The sequence below is a fragment of the Mandrillus leucophaeus genome, unplaced genomic scaffold (genome assembly GCF_000951045.1).
Source record: "Mandrillus leucophaeus isolate KB7577 unplaced genomic scaffold, Mleu.le_1.0 Scaffold147, whole genome shotgun sequence".
NCBI classification, from domain to species: domain Eukaryota; kingdom Metazoa; phylum Chordata; class Mammalia; order Primates; family Cercopithecidae; genus Mandrillus; species Mandrillus leucophaeus.
Genome location: NW_012101443.1, coordinates 367,727 through 384,453, shown reverse-complemented (window position 1 = coordinate 384,453; position 16,727 = coordinate 367,727). Strand labels below are relative to the sequence as shown.

Sequence of the window (16,727 nt, the reverse complement as noted above, 5' to 3'; positions counted from 1 at the left end):
GGAGGCTGAGGCAGGAGAATGGCGTAAACCCGGGAGGCGGAGCTTGCGGTGAGCTGAGATCCGGCCACTGCACTCCAGCCTGGGCGACAGAGCGAGACTCCATCTCAAAAAAAAATAATAATAAAAAAAAATAAAAATAAATGGTGATGAAATGAGTATTACTGGTGCATATGGAGTGAATGGTTGAACAGTAGCGATAACACCGAGAGGCTGATAATAAATCATGCAAAATGTTGAAATGGGCTTGATCTATGCAATCATCATCATTAGCTAGAAACTAGGAAGAACTCTTTGGTGTGGTAAATATTGGATGGCTAATGTTCATTTAGAAGAAGTCTAGGAATTTTGAGTAACATATCATGGTGAATTGCTGCTAAAAGTTGTTGCAAGGCCTGGATGATTCCATTGGTTCAACGGCTGCTTCACCAAAATTTGTACTGGGGCTCCAGTGTAGATTCATTCATCCATTCATTCATTTGTTCAACAAATACTTGATTACTTACTGTATCTCAGGTACTTTTAGAGGCACTGGAGGTGTAAATGCATAAATAAGACATTAGTTCCTAACCTTATGGAACTGACATTCCAGTTGAGAGAGACACACAATATTTAAGATAACTAAGTACCTATTAGATTAGTCTTAGGGAGAAAAAAATTAAAGCACAGAAGGGGAATCTAAGGCTATGTGTGTGTGTGTGTGTATTCAGGGTTGAGGGTGGTGTGGAATTGAAATTCTTAGAGACGTTACCAGGAAAGGCCTTTCTGAGAAAGTGACATTTGAACAAAAACATGAGGGAGGGAAGGGCAGAGAGTGAGGGAGTGCAAGCGGAGCAAGCCCTGAAGATATCAGGGGTAAGAGAATTCCAGGCAGAAGGAATAAGTGCAAAGGCTCCGAGGGAAGAGTGTTTCATTTTCAAGGCCAATGAGAAGAGGCAAAAGAGGGGTAGAGTAGTAGCAGATGAGGTCAGAGAGGCCTGATCACACAGGGCGTTGCCTTTTACAACAGGGGAGGCAAGAAGCTATTGCAGGGAGGGTGGTCTCATCAACAGAGTTACAGGACCTGATATACATTTTTAAAAAGATCTTTCTAACTGTTGTGTCATGATTAAACCAAAGAAGGGCAATGTCAGATGCAGAGAGACAAATTGGGAGGCTGTTGCAATAATCTAGGTGAGAGATGATGTGGCTTGGACCAAACTCTTAGCAGAGGAGACAGAAGTTGCCAGATTCTGTGTACATTGTGACAGTACAGCTGATAGGATTTGCTGACAGATTCTTTGTGGCATATGAGAAAGTGAAGAGTTAAGTATGAATCGAAGGCCTTTGGCCTTAACTACTAGAAGGATGGAGTTGCCATTAACTGATATGGAGAAGACAGGATGAAAATCAGGCCTGGGGATGGAGAATTGCAGAAGCTCAATTTTAGATCTGTTTATCCTATTAGAGATCCAATCAGGAGATCTGAGTAGACAGTTGGATATAGGTATCTGGAGGTCTCACTGTAGATATTAAGTTGAAGTCATCAGCATATCGATGGTATTTAAAGCGGTGAGGGCTGGGTGCGGTGGCTCATGCCTACAATCTCAGCACTTTGGGAGGCTGAGGTGGGTGGACCACCTGAGGTCAGGAGCTTGAGACCAGCCTGGCCAACATGGTGAAACTCCATCTCTACTAAAAACACAAAAATTAGCCAGGCGTGGTAGCGCACACCTGTAATCCCAGCTACCCGGGAGGCTGAGGCAGAAGAATCGGTTGAACCTGGGAAGTGGAGGTTGCAGTGAGTCGAGATCGTACCACTGCACTCCAGCCTGGGTGACAGAGCAAGACTCAGTCTCAAAAAATAAAAATAAATAATAAAGCTGTGAGGTTGGTTGAGATCACGTATGGAGTAAATATGAAGGAGAAGGGAGGGTGGTAGCAGGGTAAGGGGATAATAAAACTACGTATTAGGCACAGTGTAAACAACTCTGGTGACAGGTGCACTAAAATGTCAGGCTTTACCACTATACCATTCATCCATGTAACCAAAACCCATTTGGACCTCTAAAGCTATGGAAATAAAAAAGAAGAAGAAGAAATAAACTCCAAATTCTGGGGCATTCCAACATAAGAGGTTAGGAAAATAAAGAGGAAACACCAAAGGATACTAAGAAGAAGCTTCCAGAGAGGCAGGAGATAAATCAGGTGATTGTGATGACTTAGAGGCCTAACGAAGACTGATCTCTAGAGGAGGAGCGGGAGCCGCCTCTGAAGAGCTGCTGATAGGCCATGTAAGAGGATGGAGAACCAACTGACCACAGAAGGCACAAACATGGAGGCCGCTAGGAACCGTGTAAAGATAGTTTCATGGAAGAGTGAAGCTAAAGTCCCATTGGAACGGTTTCCCAAAAGAATGAGAGGGGAGACATTGGAGACGGTAATTGTAAACAATTTCAGAAGATGTACTGTAAAGGAAGAAGAGAAATGTTGAAGCTGGCTGAAAGGGGAAGTGGGCTCAAGAGTTGTTTTTCTTTTTTAAGAAGAAAGAAATAGCAGCATATTTCTATGATTCCAGGAATTACCCAGCAGCAGAGAGAAAGGGTAGGGGTGGCGATGAAGACAGAGAGAGAGAGAGAGAGAGAGAGAGAGAGGGAGAGAGATGTGTGGGAGCAATTTTCTTGAATAGATGAGAGGATAAGATTTACTAAACAAGTGGAGGACTTGACCCTGGCTAGCTGCAAAGACAGCTTATCCACAAGGGCAGGAGAGAAAGCACAGTAAACGGTCACAGGCGCTGGGAGGTGCACCTGGGGAAATTCTTTTAAATGTCCCTATTTTCACAATGAATGAGGCTGGGGAAAGAGCTACACAAGGGCTGTAGTGAAAGGAGAGTGTCTGAAATATTGTCTAGGAGTTTGGAAGAATGAATACTTTGGGGAAGATGGTATAATGGCTGAGTAATATTCAAGGCTAGTGATGATCCATTTTAAAAATATTTTTCCTTTAATTAACTTTTAATTTTGAAATAATTTCAGAATTACAAAAAAGGTGGGAAAATAGTTAAAAGAATCCCCGTATACCCTTCACCCAACTTTCCCAAATGTTAACATCTTAACATTAATACTGTACCATAGTATAATTATCAATATTGAGAAATTATCATTGATCCACTATTATTAACTAAACTACAAACCTTTTTCTCCTTTGATAGGCTATCCTATTAGTACCCTTTTTCTGGACTAGGATCCAATCCAGATCTCACATTCCATTTAGTTGTGATGTCACCTTAGCCTCCATGAATCTGGGACAGTTCTTCAATCTGTCTTTCATCACCTTGACACTTTCAAAAAGGTCCATCATAGAATGTCCCTCAGTGTGGGCTTGTCTGTTTCCTCACAATTTAATTCAGGTATGTATTTTTGGCAAGAGTAACACATTAGTGATGTTGTTCTCTCTCTCAGCACATCATACGTGGAGTACATGATGTCTGCAGGGACGCCCCACTGTAAAGTTACTATTTTTCCCTTTGTAATTAAAAAGTAGCTGACTGGCCGGGCGTGGTGGCTCACGCCTGTAATCTCAGCACTTTGGGAGGCCAAGGCAAGTGGATCACCTGAGGTCAGGAGTTTGAGACCAGCCTTCACATGGTGAAACCCCATCTCTACTAAAAATACAAAAATTAGCTGAGCGTCGTGGCGGGCACCTGTAATCCCAGCTACTCAGGAGGCTGAGGCAGGAGAATCGCTTGAAACTGGGAGGTGGAGGCTGCAGCCAGCCGAGATTACACCACTGCACTCCAGCCTGGGCAACAGAGTGAGACTCTGTCTCAAAAAAATAAATTAAAAAAAAAGTAGGTGATTATGAATTTAAAATAAGGGCATTCCACGTGGGCTTTCTCTGACCCTGTTCGGTTCCACTGGTGTAGGTATTGAGTAGGTGCAGAGTTGATTTAATATTGTGGTTTATCAAGTGAGCACCTTAAAGTGTAACCTAAAACAGCTGCAGATGTCATCCAAGAGGAGGGTTAACTGCCTCAACAGATTTTCGATGTAGACCAAAACAATCAATTATATTAACAGAAAGAATGTCTGATAGATTGTATATGATCTCAAAGGCGGAAAACAGATCTGATTTTAAAGTTTCACAGGACTAACTTTGTATACCCATCTTCAGTGGAAATGCTTCTGAGGACTTCTGAGACATACTCCTTAATCTGTTTTAGTCACTAAGGATTTATACACAAATGTATTGGAAAATAACCTTCTGAAATCTAACATGTCCATAAGTAAGGAGGTTCTAGATTTTCATTAATGCATCCAATAAATCCTTACTGAACCAATATCTGGACCGAAACCTGAACATCTGGTGCGTGCTACAAGTGATAGAGAAAATTAAAAAATATGTCAAGTGTCTAATTAAAACATCCCAGGAACTCTGAAAAGTCAGAAAGCAGAAATATGATTCTGAACTTCTGATATAGGAGATGTGCCTAACTAAGCATTTTTCTTACAATAAGATCTAATACTACTCTGTGGCTTTAGCTGTATACTCTCAAAGAAATGTAGAGAACAGAGGCCTGAGGTGAGACAGGAAATACACTAGACCACAAGTCAAGAGATCTTGAATCTAAATTTGATTGGGTTGCAACTTGTGTGTCCAAGTCAAGCTGGGATAGCAAAGTGGCTAAAAGCTCGTTCTGTGGAGTTACAAAGGCTTGGGTCCCAAAACTAGTCCCTGGGTTTATGGTCTTCTTAACCTAAGCCCCAGTATCCTTATAAGCAGACAGGAAAAGTAAATAGCACCTACATCATAGCATAGTTACGAGGCATAAATAAGGGAATGCATGGAGAGTACTTAGTATAATATAATGACTAACACATAACATATGTTCTAAAAGTGCTAGTACTCATATTTAATCATTTTTATTACTATAATTAATAATTAGTCACCTTTCTGTGCTTCATTTTCCGTATCTATAGAATGAGGAGAATCAACCAGACTAGAACTTCTCTAGCATGAATACATACATGAAAAAATTATCCCAGACTTCTAGAGTTGTCTTTACCTATTTCTTTTACATAAGCAAATAGCAAAGTTGGGGTAAGCTGCTACTGCAGTTAGATCATAACTGTAAATCCAAACTAAGCTTAAAATTAAGTTCAAAACGCACAGGAAAACCACACTAAGATTTCTAATGAGGTTAGTAGTGACTTTCTGGAATTAAATTCATGCTTTGCCCTGTGAGCATGGTGCTGACCCCCAAGGCCCAGGGTGGTCTGCGTTCACTGCCCTGTTACCTACCGTGCATTCTGCAGCAGTTCAATTCCTCTGCTTTGCTTTCTTTGAACTACTGCCATCTCTGGTGATGTCATTTGGCCTTCACTTTACACAACTCATTATTCTGTCAGAGCTGGATCTTTCCTCATTCGCCCTTGAAAATTAAGAGAATAACCTGGCCTCAATTCCAGATTCATCTTATAATGCAGATCCTGCAGCTTCCCTGCTCTAAATCTTCCAGTAGCTCCCTACTGCCTGTCAATATCCTAACATTTAAGTTCCTATCAGACTTCCATTGCTAGCCTGACCTACCCAACTTCTTCTCTAGTCAAACTGGAATATCTACTAAGTGGCCCCTCTAGAATTTGTTAAGATTTCCTTTGTGGCCAATCTTGGTAAATATTTCAAGTGTACCAAAGAGGAATGTGTGCTCTTGATTGATTGGATACAGGTATCTATATATCAATCAGATAAAGTGTATTACTTGGTTTATCGAAATCTCCCATATCCTTAGGAATCTTTTGTTTGCTTGAGCTTTTATTTTCTAAGAGACACATGCTTTTTTTAAAAAAAAGGGGTTCTCATTTTAGAGGTAGATTTATCAATAGCTCCTTGTCATTTTGTCAATTGTTGTTTCTGGTATTTAGAAGTTATGCGGTTGAGTGCAGACAGTCATAGGCTGGCACATCACCTTGATGAATCATTTCTTTGTATCCTTAAAAAATAAGCCTGTTAGAGTCTACTTTGTCCACTATTAATATATTGTTTGCCTAGCCTATGGTCAGCTTCCTTGATACGTTGCGAGCTAGAGTGTGGATTCTCTAGTCCCTGTTTCAGAGAAAGGGTCTTAATTTTGAGGCTCTCAGATTTATGCAGGGCGTTTTATTTCAGTTCTCTGCTTGCTGCAGACTAGGGAGTTCATCTCCACTTTCCATATATATATATGTATATGTATGTATATGTGTGTATGTATATAAAGAGCACAAGAACCATTTTAGTGTAATTTAGCAACAAATCAGTTATATGTAATTATAATAATAACAGTAATGAGTATGATACTTCCTTTATACAATCAACTTTTGAATTATCATTGAGAAAAAATAGTAGTTGACATTTATTGAACATTTTCAGTGATCCAGGAACTGTGTTGAAGCATTCTGAGGATGTTCTCATCTAATTTTCACAACTCTGTTTGGGGTAGGTGCCATTATTGCCTCAATTTTACAGATGTGGAAATTAAGAATTAAAGGGTTAACTTGACCAAAGTCATATAATTGGTAAACGATGGTGTCGGTATTCAGACCCAGTCTATCTGACTTTAGGGTCCACATATGTAACCACTTCATATCTCATCTTACGTAGCCTCAGTAGGCAAACAGGGCATATTGTGTATCCATAGTATCTCTTAAAAATCATTAGGGATCTCTTAAAAATCACACAGGGGCCAGGCATGGTGGCTCACGCCTGTAATTCCAGCCCTCTGGGAGGCTGGGGCAGGCAACTCATTCTAGCCCAGGAGTTTGAGACCAGCCTGGGCAACATGTTGAAACCCCGTGTCTGCAAAAAATTTTTTAAAAAAATTAGCTGGGTGTGGTGGCATGAGTTGCAGTCCCAGCTACTCAGGAGGCTGAGGTGGGGAGATTGCTTGAGCCCAGGAGGTGAAGGCTGCAGTAAGCTATGATCGTCCTACTGCATTCTAGCCTGGGCAACAGAGCAACACCTGTCTCAAAAAAAAATTAAAATTAAAGAAAAAAAACCATTAGGGGGAAGAAAAAATACTACCATGTAAAAATGGACAAGGGCCTGGGATAAGCCATTTACAACAGAATACACTCAGTAATAAACATACGAAAAAATGTTTAAACTCATTAATAATCAAATACTAATTACAATAAGATGCTGTTTTCTTTCTGTACTGCAAAAGAAGCAATAGAATGAAGAGACAACCCATGGTCTGGGAGAAAATATCTGCAAATTATATACTGGATAAGGGGCTGACATCCAACTCAAAGTACTCAATAACAAGAAAACAAATAACCTTACTAAAAATTGGGCAAAGGACTTGAATAAACATTTCTCGAAAGACAACATACAAGGTCAGGCATGGTGGCTCATGTCTGTAATCCCAGTGCTTTGGGAGGCTGAGGTGGGAGGATCTCCTCAGCGGGAGTTTGAGACCAGCCTGGGCAACACTGTGAGACTCTGCTCTACAAAAAAATTTTAAAATGAGCTGGACACAGTGGTGGGTGCTTGTAGTTCCAGCTACTCAGGAGGCGGAGGTGGGAGGATCTCCTGAGCCTGGGAGTTCGAGGCTGCAGCGAGCTAATGACTATGCCACTGCACTCCAGCCTGGGGACAGAGCGAGACCCTATCTCTAAAATACTTAAACAGTATAAAATCACTATAAAGAGCATTTTATTAGTTTCAGAAGACAAGATCTTAATCTTATCTTTGACTATGGCTGTGTGGCCTCCCACTTCCTGTGCTTCACCCTGTTCCATCAAAAGTCTGTCCCTTCTACTTGGGAGAGGTACTATGAAGTACCAGGAAGAAGGGTGCCTGTTAACCTTTGTGCAGATGTTTCTGAAGGGCAGAGGTCATCTGAGGGAGGTCTAGAGATCAAGCAGGAGATAAGGGTTGGTATTCCATGTCGCTGGAGCCATTCCCTTCTGGGATTCCTTAATCCTTTAGGCAGATCATGTCAGCAACTCATTCAGGAAGTTCTGGCCTTTAAAATCCACATCTCCATGACTGTAAGAAGCTCTTAAAGCCCTCAATGCTCTCATACTTTTACAGCTCACAGAAAACATTCATGTTTGACTCTTTGTCCCATGAAAGTATGAAACATAAATATATTTATTAAGAAACACACTAGGCCAACTAACTCTAGCCCTCTGGTATGGCTGTAGAAATCATAGCCATTCTAATTCATCACAGCTTGTCTTACGGTGCACAGTACAAGAGTAGCAAAACCGGCCCTTCTGGTTTTTAACTAACTGATTTCTATTAAGCAAATGGTGCCAAACCGGATTTGTTATACTCATGGTTCCACTTTCAACCCCTGTGGTCTCTCACTTTAACTCCTTTCAGAAAGCTGCTATCATCATTGACCCCATTAGTGCCGTCTTCTTTTTACCTTCACTGGGGACATCAAGTGTCTAACAACTATGTACTGCCAATGTCCTCAGTCAGGGAGTGTACAGGGTGAGGCGCTTTGCTTTTTCTTTTCCTAAGTAGGAACACTTGGGGAAAGTGATACACCAAGTTACAAATCCTCTAGAAGCAATCCCTTCTAACGTTCTGAGTTTGGGAGAGAGTAGAGAGTTGGGAAGAAAGGAATGTTCTGGCTTCCTTTGCTCCCATTGAGAGCAGTGGTGACCCAGAGCTGCCACTGAGCCTAACTCAGATGGCTTGGGAAGTGACGGTGTGTGTGTAGCTCCTGGGCACAAGGAAGGTACCCCAGCAATGGCCACGCAAGTTTGCCATGAGAAACCTTTCCAGGGCAAGGTACCATCCAATGAGAAGCAGAAACACAGACTGTCTCAAGGCTGAAAACACCTAAAGCCATCTGGTTTGGTGGTTTGCATGCAATCTCTTGTAGTCATAGAAACTTTTCTTCAAACAGCAGAGCCTAGTATGTCAAACTCATACAAGCATAGTTGCTTTCTTGGAATTGCAGTGGGGAGAAGAATAAAGCCCCGCAAACTGCCTTCCCCATGGCTTCTGAATAGAGCTGGACACTATATTCTTTTCCTTGGTTGGGTATTACCTCACCTGGAAAACCTGGCAAAAGAAATGAAGACATTTTCTGCTACCTGGGGCAGGGCGAAGAGAGAAGCAATGTCCTGAAACTTTAATTCTACCCTGATAAAATTTGCCATCATATTATAAATTGGGCAACATATTATAAATTTGGCAACATATTATAAAGTGGAGATTGCAATTGTCAGAAATGTAGCATAACTGTCAACAGCATACTAAACTATGTGATACTGAAATGTGAGTTACACTTCTAGTTGTCTAGTTCTGGTATAAGAAATACAAGTTCTTTACCAACACTCAACCCACAGAATACAATGAACTCTTACATGTCCTGCCCTTACTCCCATACACAACTTTCAGCCTCATACACTTATGAATAAAACAAATACTCCATAGGGCAGTAGGCATAAGCAGAATGCTAGGTTTGAAAAGCAAGTCAGATCTACTGTTTAAGGTCATATGTTGACATTAGAATGAAGAATAAGTCATTACAAAGCATTTTTCTCACCTGTGGTTCTAATTGCTACAGGTGTTTGCTGAGGGTTGAATAGAGAGCATGCAGCTCAGACACTGTTGATATGGTACACATTCCTCCTAAGTTTAGGATTAAATCCCAGCCAGTACAGGGACTCAGACTCATCTATCAAAGTCCGGTGTGCACATTAGGAAAAAACCTAAGAAAGATCATGTGCATTTAACACCTTTCCCTGTAGCCATTCCAAGGAGCTTCACATTGCAGCCCTTTTTCACCTTTGTTAGGCACACCAAGTGGCCTGGAAGATGCTGAGAACAAAGAGGCTTTCTTCCTTGGGTTACCGGTTGAAATTCATCATCAATTCAGCCCAGCTCAATCAATGGTGACGGCAGCTCGCAGACCCAACTCACGTGGGGGAGAGTCAAGGCCTCCTTACATCACTGTACCAGGACTCCTTCAGGCACTAGCTCTCCCACAGCTCCTGTGCCACCCAGAGGAGTATAAAGACCTGTGACAGAATGTAGGACACCGCCTAGAGCACAGCATTTGTGCCACGGTCCGAGAACTGCAAACTAGAGTTGCCAACATTTGGAGACATTAAGAAAGTTAAATGTGAAATGTTGTGGATAAATGCCCAGGATGTACAGCCCTCCAATATTTCAATTAACATAGACTATCATCACATAAAGCAGGGCTGCGGAGACCAGAAAACTGGGCTGTTTTATTTTAATTTTCTAACAACATCCACGGAGCACTGACTCTGTGACTGGCACAGAACTAAGCTCCTGACACAGATTATCTCTTTAACTCCTCACAAGACCCTTTGGTAAGTACCATTTTAACCCAGTTTCACAAATGAGGAAACCCCTGGGGCTTAGGTTAAGTAGCTGGTCCAAGGACCCAGAGCTGACAAGCGGCGGCCAAATGTGAACCCAGCTGGGTAGAGCTGTGCTGTACTTCCTGTGCTTGAAATTTAATGCAGATGCCAGCACCCTCAATTAATGGAATAATTGTGAAGCTAAAACAAAATCAACATTTAAAACAGTGCCTTCCACATAGTAATGGACATTGCTCATGCTTAAGTGCCCAATATTAAGGAAACAAATATTATTTAGCTTTTTTTGGTGAAGGACACAATCATACAATATACACAAATATCTAATATTAGCTGGTTGCAGACAGTCTAAAATGATCACTGCAGCTAAAAAAAAAACTCAGAAATGTTTCTGAGAATCAGAGGAGTGTGAATAAACAACACTATTCTACCAAAGCAATATAATAAAAAATTGTTAAAATAAAAAAAAAAAAACCCTCAAGTAGTGATAATACAGATAAGTGTAGTCTTTGGAAATGATTTAAAATTTCATTTTGATGTCTAAATTATAAAGCCTCAAATTAATCATTGTAAGTTGTTTTAATAAAGTTGAAAGTTTAGTACCTAGTGAAGTAACTTATGCATAGTAGGTTTCCAATAAATGATTCTGGAATGAATGACTAAATTCATAAAGGCACTTTTGAAAACAGACAGACATTGTCCTTTCCTTGTGTTTGGATTTTTTTTTTTAATTCCATGATAAAGGTTGCATGACATTTCCTTATAAGTAATTTTTGTAAAGGAATCCCAGGATCTCTGGTTCAAACAAAGGATATAACTATCACCTTGAAAGACAAAAAGAAATAATTGGCTGAAATAATTAAAAACGGATGTGTTTGTCTTTACAGTGAAATATGGGGATAAAAAAAGTAGCAGCTTCTTCAAAATATCTTTATTAACATTTGAGAAAATATAAAATGATTCTCTAGGCGACAGCATGAAAACACATGAAATAAGTGGGTACATTTAAGCCACTGTGACTGGTGAAGAAGACATTTCCCCGTACATATAATTAATATAAACAGGTAAATTCAGACCAATAAAACACCTCTTTCTCAAAAGCATTTTAGTGCCCTGTGTTACACTGGAGACTCAGTAGTTGAACAAATATGTGCTGAAAAATAGCTATTCATTCTTTAACAGTACTTAAAAAAACTAATATGAACATAAAAACACAAATTACTCCATTATTTCCATAAGGTAAAATATTAGGTTAAAACTATAATGGCCAAACTGTTTAGTAAACCTCTGTCCTATTTCAAAGGTAAATAGATAAATAAGAGACAGGTCTATGGAAAATAAAGAAGATGTCTAGCAACACTTTTTACATCATTTCAACAGAACCAACAGCAAATCTAAGGTTCCCCAAGCATTTCCCACTTATTAGGGAAATCGATAGCACTACCTGCGGGGTGCCTGCGGTTGCTTTTGCATAAGGCTTTTATCTCATTTTAGCAACATTTAAAAAATGCAGGATGTCTATAACCTTGGCACTCATCATTACGCTGGCATCTTTAGTACAATTTGCTAATAGAGTGAAAGCACTGTGGTTCAGTTTGGGAAGCTTCTTCATAAGGTTCTGCAAAATTGCAAAGGGGATGGAACAAATAAATAGGCTGACTGTGCGTACATCAGAAAAAGCAGACCCTTAAAATCAAAAAGGGAGCTATTCATTATTTCAGAAACACATTATTTTACAAAAGAAGAAAGAAAATTGAGGGGATTATATTTTCAAAAATATAAGAACTATAAAATAATCTAAATTGAATTTCATTTGTCCTATCTAAACCCATCCTACACCGATACATCATTTCTATAGACAAAGCGGGTCAGATGTGTTAGAATAACATATATACATATAAAACATACTAAGCCATGGATTTAATTTTCACAACTATCTCATTTGCCTAAATGTTTGGTACTAAGTGGTAGAAACAGAAAACAAAATGTTCACACCTGAGAAGATTACATATTAAACCGCCCGAGGTTTTAGCCTCATACTTGCTGGAAGAGATCTGCAAGGAATGAAACCTGGATGCCTGCGGATTCCACGTGTGACAAAGCATTTTTTTGAAAAAGCATTTAGAAGGCTTGCTTTCGACTACGCAAAACAAAGCATACATTTTAAAGGCCAAACGTCAGTCAGTAAAACTCAATTCCCGTAGTTCTCCTGGTTCCAATGATCTTGAAGAGCATAGGTACCTGACTCAATTTATGCCATTTTTTATGCTTAAAAATATAAACATTTTTTCACATTCACAAAATATGCCCGATATATATTACTTGAGACTAATCTTAGCCATCAGAGCTGCCTTTTGTTTTCAGCTTTGTATTTCTGAGAAACTAATGAATCTATGGTGCAGATACAGCCAAAGTGGAAATAAATTCATAGTCTGGGGCAGCAGTATAATTGGGACACAGTAATCTTACGATGAAAAGAAACAGTACACCAGCACTATAAAGGAAAACGAGTTGCATAATATTTTCCAGAGTCTGATTACTTTTTTGTTTAAACTTTTCTATTTTTTTCATTGTTTTAAAATGCATTTGCTACTTAGGAGAAAAAGGAAGAGATGGTTATGGTGTGAATCTTGAAAGATCCCCAAAGCTAGAAAGATCTATACAGAAGTCTCTCATTTTCCAACTTCTGTTACAAAGTTCCTGCACTTGTACTTCGAAAAAAACCAAACCTGGAAGGAAGCTTTACCTAGTTTACTTTCTGAGTTCGGATTTCCGCATCTATCATACAGGTTCTTTCTAGCGCTCTTTCCTCCTCACATCTCCAGAGAAACACGCACAGTTTTGCAAACACACACGATGTATCGATCACTGCACACACAGGTTCATCAACACCAAGACAGAGGCGACACTTCACAATATGATAACCGGAACAGAGGACGATGACAGTAAGAAATGGGTTTCTTTTACAGCCCGCTTGGATCCCTAATGCCCTTATTTCTACACAATCCAGCCTCAGCCAGGAACTTTAAAGGATCAGAAAGACAAAACAGGTTGCATGAAAGGAAGAGAAAGAAAACCGAATGCCCGCTTTTCGAGAGCACTGCAAAATGAGCCCCGGGACCCAGCTGCGCAAAAGTGCAGCGTTAAAGAATGCCAGCCCATATTCTAGACACCCAAGTAAAGCATCCTGCAATAGAGAGAAGTAAATAATAAATAATAGTGGTTTTTGCCATTAAGCATAAGAATAGTAATAACAATTGTCACCACGGCGTTCCGTACAGCAGCTGCACGTGGAGCCGGCTTCTCCTCCGGCCCCCACGGCCCGCAGCCTCCCCTGCAGCCCCCCAGGGCGGCTGAGTAAGGCGAGAGGACTTCGCGCGGGCCGCGCACTGGGCTGGGCTGGCCCCTCCCCTCCCGGGGCCCGCCCCGCCGGTCCCGCCCCCGCGCCTGCGCCTGCGCGTCAAGTGGCTGGGCTGGCTTAGCGGATCCCGGTTGCTAGGGTGTGTCTCCTTGGCCTCCTAGAGGGTGGGGATCCGTGGTGCTTCTTCGGGAACAGCCTCCTGCAGGAAGACCCGCCACCTCGCTGGACCTTTACCTCGCTGCCTAGATTCCGAGGAATAGGAGATAGGAGACGAAAAGCCAGTTGGTTTGGGAAGCGGCTGATTATCCTAAAGGGTAGTGTGGGAGTCCAGCACTTCCGTGCACCTCTTTGGGTACTACGGAAGGGAGATTTCCAACATCGAGTGGAATATATGACCAGGGAGTACACCTTGAGCGCTTGTGTGCAGTTATCTTTTGGCGGTAAACGGCCCATTTGTGCAGTTCCAGGGTGTTCCCTTCTAGGCTATCAATGGAGTAGTGCCGTGCCAGGCACTTTTGATGTTACCCTGCAAACTAAAAGCACATTTTAGGGGTGCATCTTCTGGCATCATTTCTAAACAGCATGAGTTGGGATCCAGCAGCCCTGGGAAACCTCATTATAGTGAAACCTATCTTATTTTAGGATTGAATGGTTTTGGCCCAAGGATAGTGGTTGAAAAACAAGCCGTTACAGAAAGAAGACAATTTGTTTGTGAATGGTTAGATATGGTGGGTCTTCAGAGGCTTATCTAATGGAGAAATCGTCTACACATTTCTGACCAAATTCTTTCTACATTTATAGTGATAACATTTTGGAGGGAGAGAAAAAAATGTCATTTCGACTATTCTGAAAAATCAGTATTTACTAGTTGAAACAGCATTGGCAAATTGAACTTTGTGCTAGCATGGAAAATTGTAGAAGGATCCTAGGTAGTAATAATACACATATTTTTAAAATTATATGTTTACTTATAACCCTACATTTTAACTGGATTCTTTCTATTAATAGAAGTTTTAAAGAATTATTTTCTTACCCTCTTTTTTTTTCATAAAGGAATTCTGCTTGGATTCAGTAGAATATTGCAACAGAATGATTTTCATTAAGATGTAATCTAAATTCTTATTTTTCAACAATTCACACATATTCAAAACCTTTTCAATTCTCACTTACACCAAGGATTATGAAAAACAGCACTTACTATTCATTAAAATGCGAAAGCCCCCACTACTTCTTCGAAGACCTTTACCTCCAAAATTCACTAAGCCGTCTTTACATGAGATAAAAACCCGTACAGGTATGTGTATTAATCAGATATGTGTGTTAACATTTATGTATCTTTCATAGAAATTCCTTGACTTGCATAGCTCAGAATCGCAATAAATACACTCACTAATAACTTACAAATGTTTGTTGTCAGATGAAAGCATCCAATTCAAGCCTACAGATGCATTTATTGATGCTTATTGGTGGACTTAGTAGGTTCAAGTTTACCTCATCGATAAAATTTACTTCTAACCCCAGAATTGGTACTCATAGGGCTTTCTCAGTCGTGCGTGGATGTGTGCAGAGCACTGAAAAATTTGAGTCACTCAACACCCATGCCCCCGCTGAGGTGGAACAATGCTACCTCTGCCTTCTTGTTTCAGCTCTCATGTTGTAAACAGGTACTGTGCTCCCTGTCTCTTTAGCCTATGTTTCTTGAATGTTTTGTGCTTTTAGTTAGTGATTTCACTGTGGGCTCCAAGCATAGTGCTGAAGTACTGTCTAGTGTTCCTGAGCACAAGAAGGCTGTGATGGGCCTTACAGAGAACAAGATATGTGTTAGATAAGCTTCCTTCAGTCATGAGTAGTGTTGTTGGCCCTGAGTTCAATGTTAACAAATCAACTGTATATATTTATTAAAGTGTCTTTAAATAGAAACAAATATAAAACAAAATTACATGTTGATCAGTTGATGAAAATGTTGAAACCAGAGGTTTGTAGGAACCTAACCCCATATTTCTCCTAGGAGAAATGGTTGAGTAATGAGTAATTCATTGTTTGCAGAACAGAACTACCACAAATAACGAGGACTGAATATATTTAGTGAGCAAAAACAGACCTTACCAGTTCCCTTCAGTAGTTACCCACTGGGATAGTGATTGTAATCAATCAATCATGTAAGTAAATGTAAAATTGCCATGTGATAAGTGCTATAAAGTAAATATGAGCCACTTTTATAACTATAACTTTATATAATACTTAATCCTCTATTTCTGTGTATGGTTTCTATTCCCTCCTTATTATAAGCAATACAATTAGCATATTTTCTCATTTTCCCCTTCTTAGTCTCCTCTTCCATCTGATTTTAGTTGATTGCAGTTTTAGTGTCAACATTTATACTGTTCAAATATACCTAGTCTATAACTTGATTTATAATGTTAAATTATCATCTTTTGACCTATGGCTATTAACAATATGTAACTCAACTTACCTGTAATACTGCCACAATTTCCTCTCTTACTTTCTCTCCCAACTTTTGTTACATGATTTCTACCTCATCATTTCTACATTTCTAGAATGTTCTGCATGTACAATCTGCTCTGTAATAATACAGTATGCAGATTTACAGCTCAAGATTACCTGTTATCTTGTAGTTTCTCTATTCATCTTTTGTTTAAAGTTTATCTTCTAGTACAGAATTTCACAACCTTGGCACTATGGACATTTTGGGCTGGATGGTTCCTTATTTGGTGGGGAAAGCAGAGCTCTCTTGCTCCAAAGGCTCTTGACAAAGGGCTTTGCACATAGTAAGTGCTCGAAATTTTTTTTTTATTTATTCTAAAAAAAAAACAAAACAAAACAAACAAACAAAAAAAAACAGGATACATGTGCAGAACGTGCAGGTTTGTTACATAGGTATACGTATGCCATGGTGGTTTGCTGTACCTATTTACCCATCCTCTAAGTTTTCTCCCGTCACTCTCCACCCCCTAACAGGCCCTGGTGTGTGTTGTTCACCTCTCTGTGTCCCTGTGTGTGTTTTTTTTTTTTTTTTT

General features: G+C 40.1%; 2 protein-coding genes across 2 annotated transcripts in view; one reads left to right on the top strand and one right to left on the bottom strand.

Moving 5' to 3' along the window:
• LCP1 (lymphocyte cytosolic protein 1 (L-plastin)) overlaps nt 1-13,756 on the bottom strand; it is a 98,392-nt gene extending 84,636 nt beyond the window's left edge. The window contains exons 1-2 of the mRNA XM_011974584.1: nt 13,608-13,756; nt 5,281-5,410 (exon numbers count right to left, since the gene is read on the bottom strand). The gene's annotated coding sequence lies outside the window, so the exon portion shown is untranslated. The remainder of the gene's footprint in view (nt 1-5,280; nt 5,411-13,607) is intronic.
• Nucleotides 13,757-13,806: 50 nt separating this feature from the next.
• The window catches only part of LRRC63 (leucine rich repeat containing 63), a 64,326-nt gene continuing 61,405 nt past the window's right edge, over nt 13,807-16,727 (top strand). The window contains exons 1-2 of the mRNA XM_011974582.1: nt 13,807-14,129; nt 14,866-14,983. Coding sequence (XP_011829972.1) covers nt 14,899-14,983 — 85 coding nt within the window. The 5' untranslated portion in view covers nt 13,807-14,129; nt 14,866-14,898. The remainder of the gene's footprint in view (nt 14,130-14,865; nt 14,984-16,727) is intronic.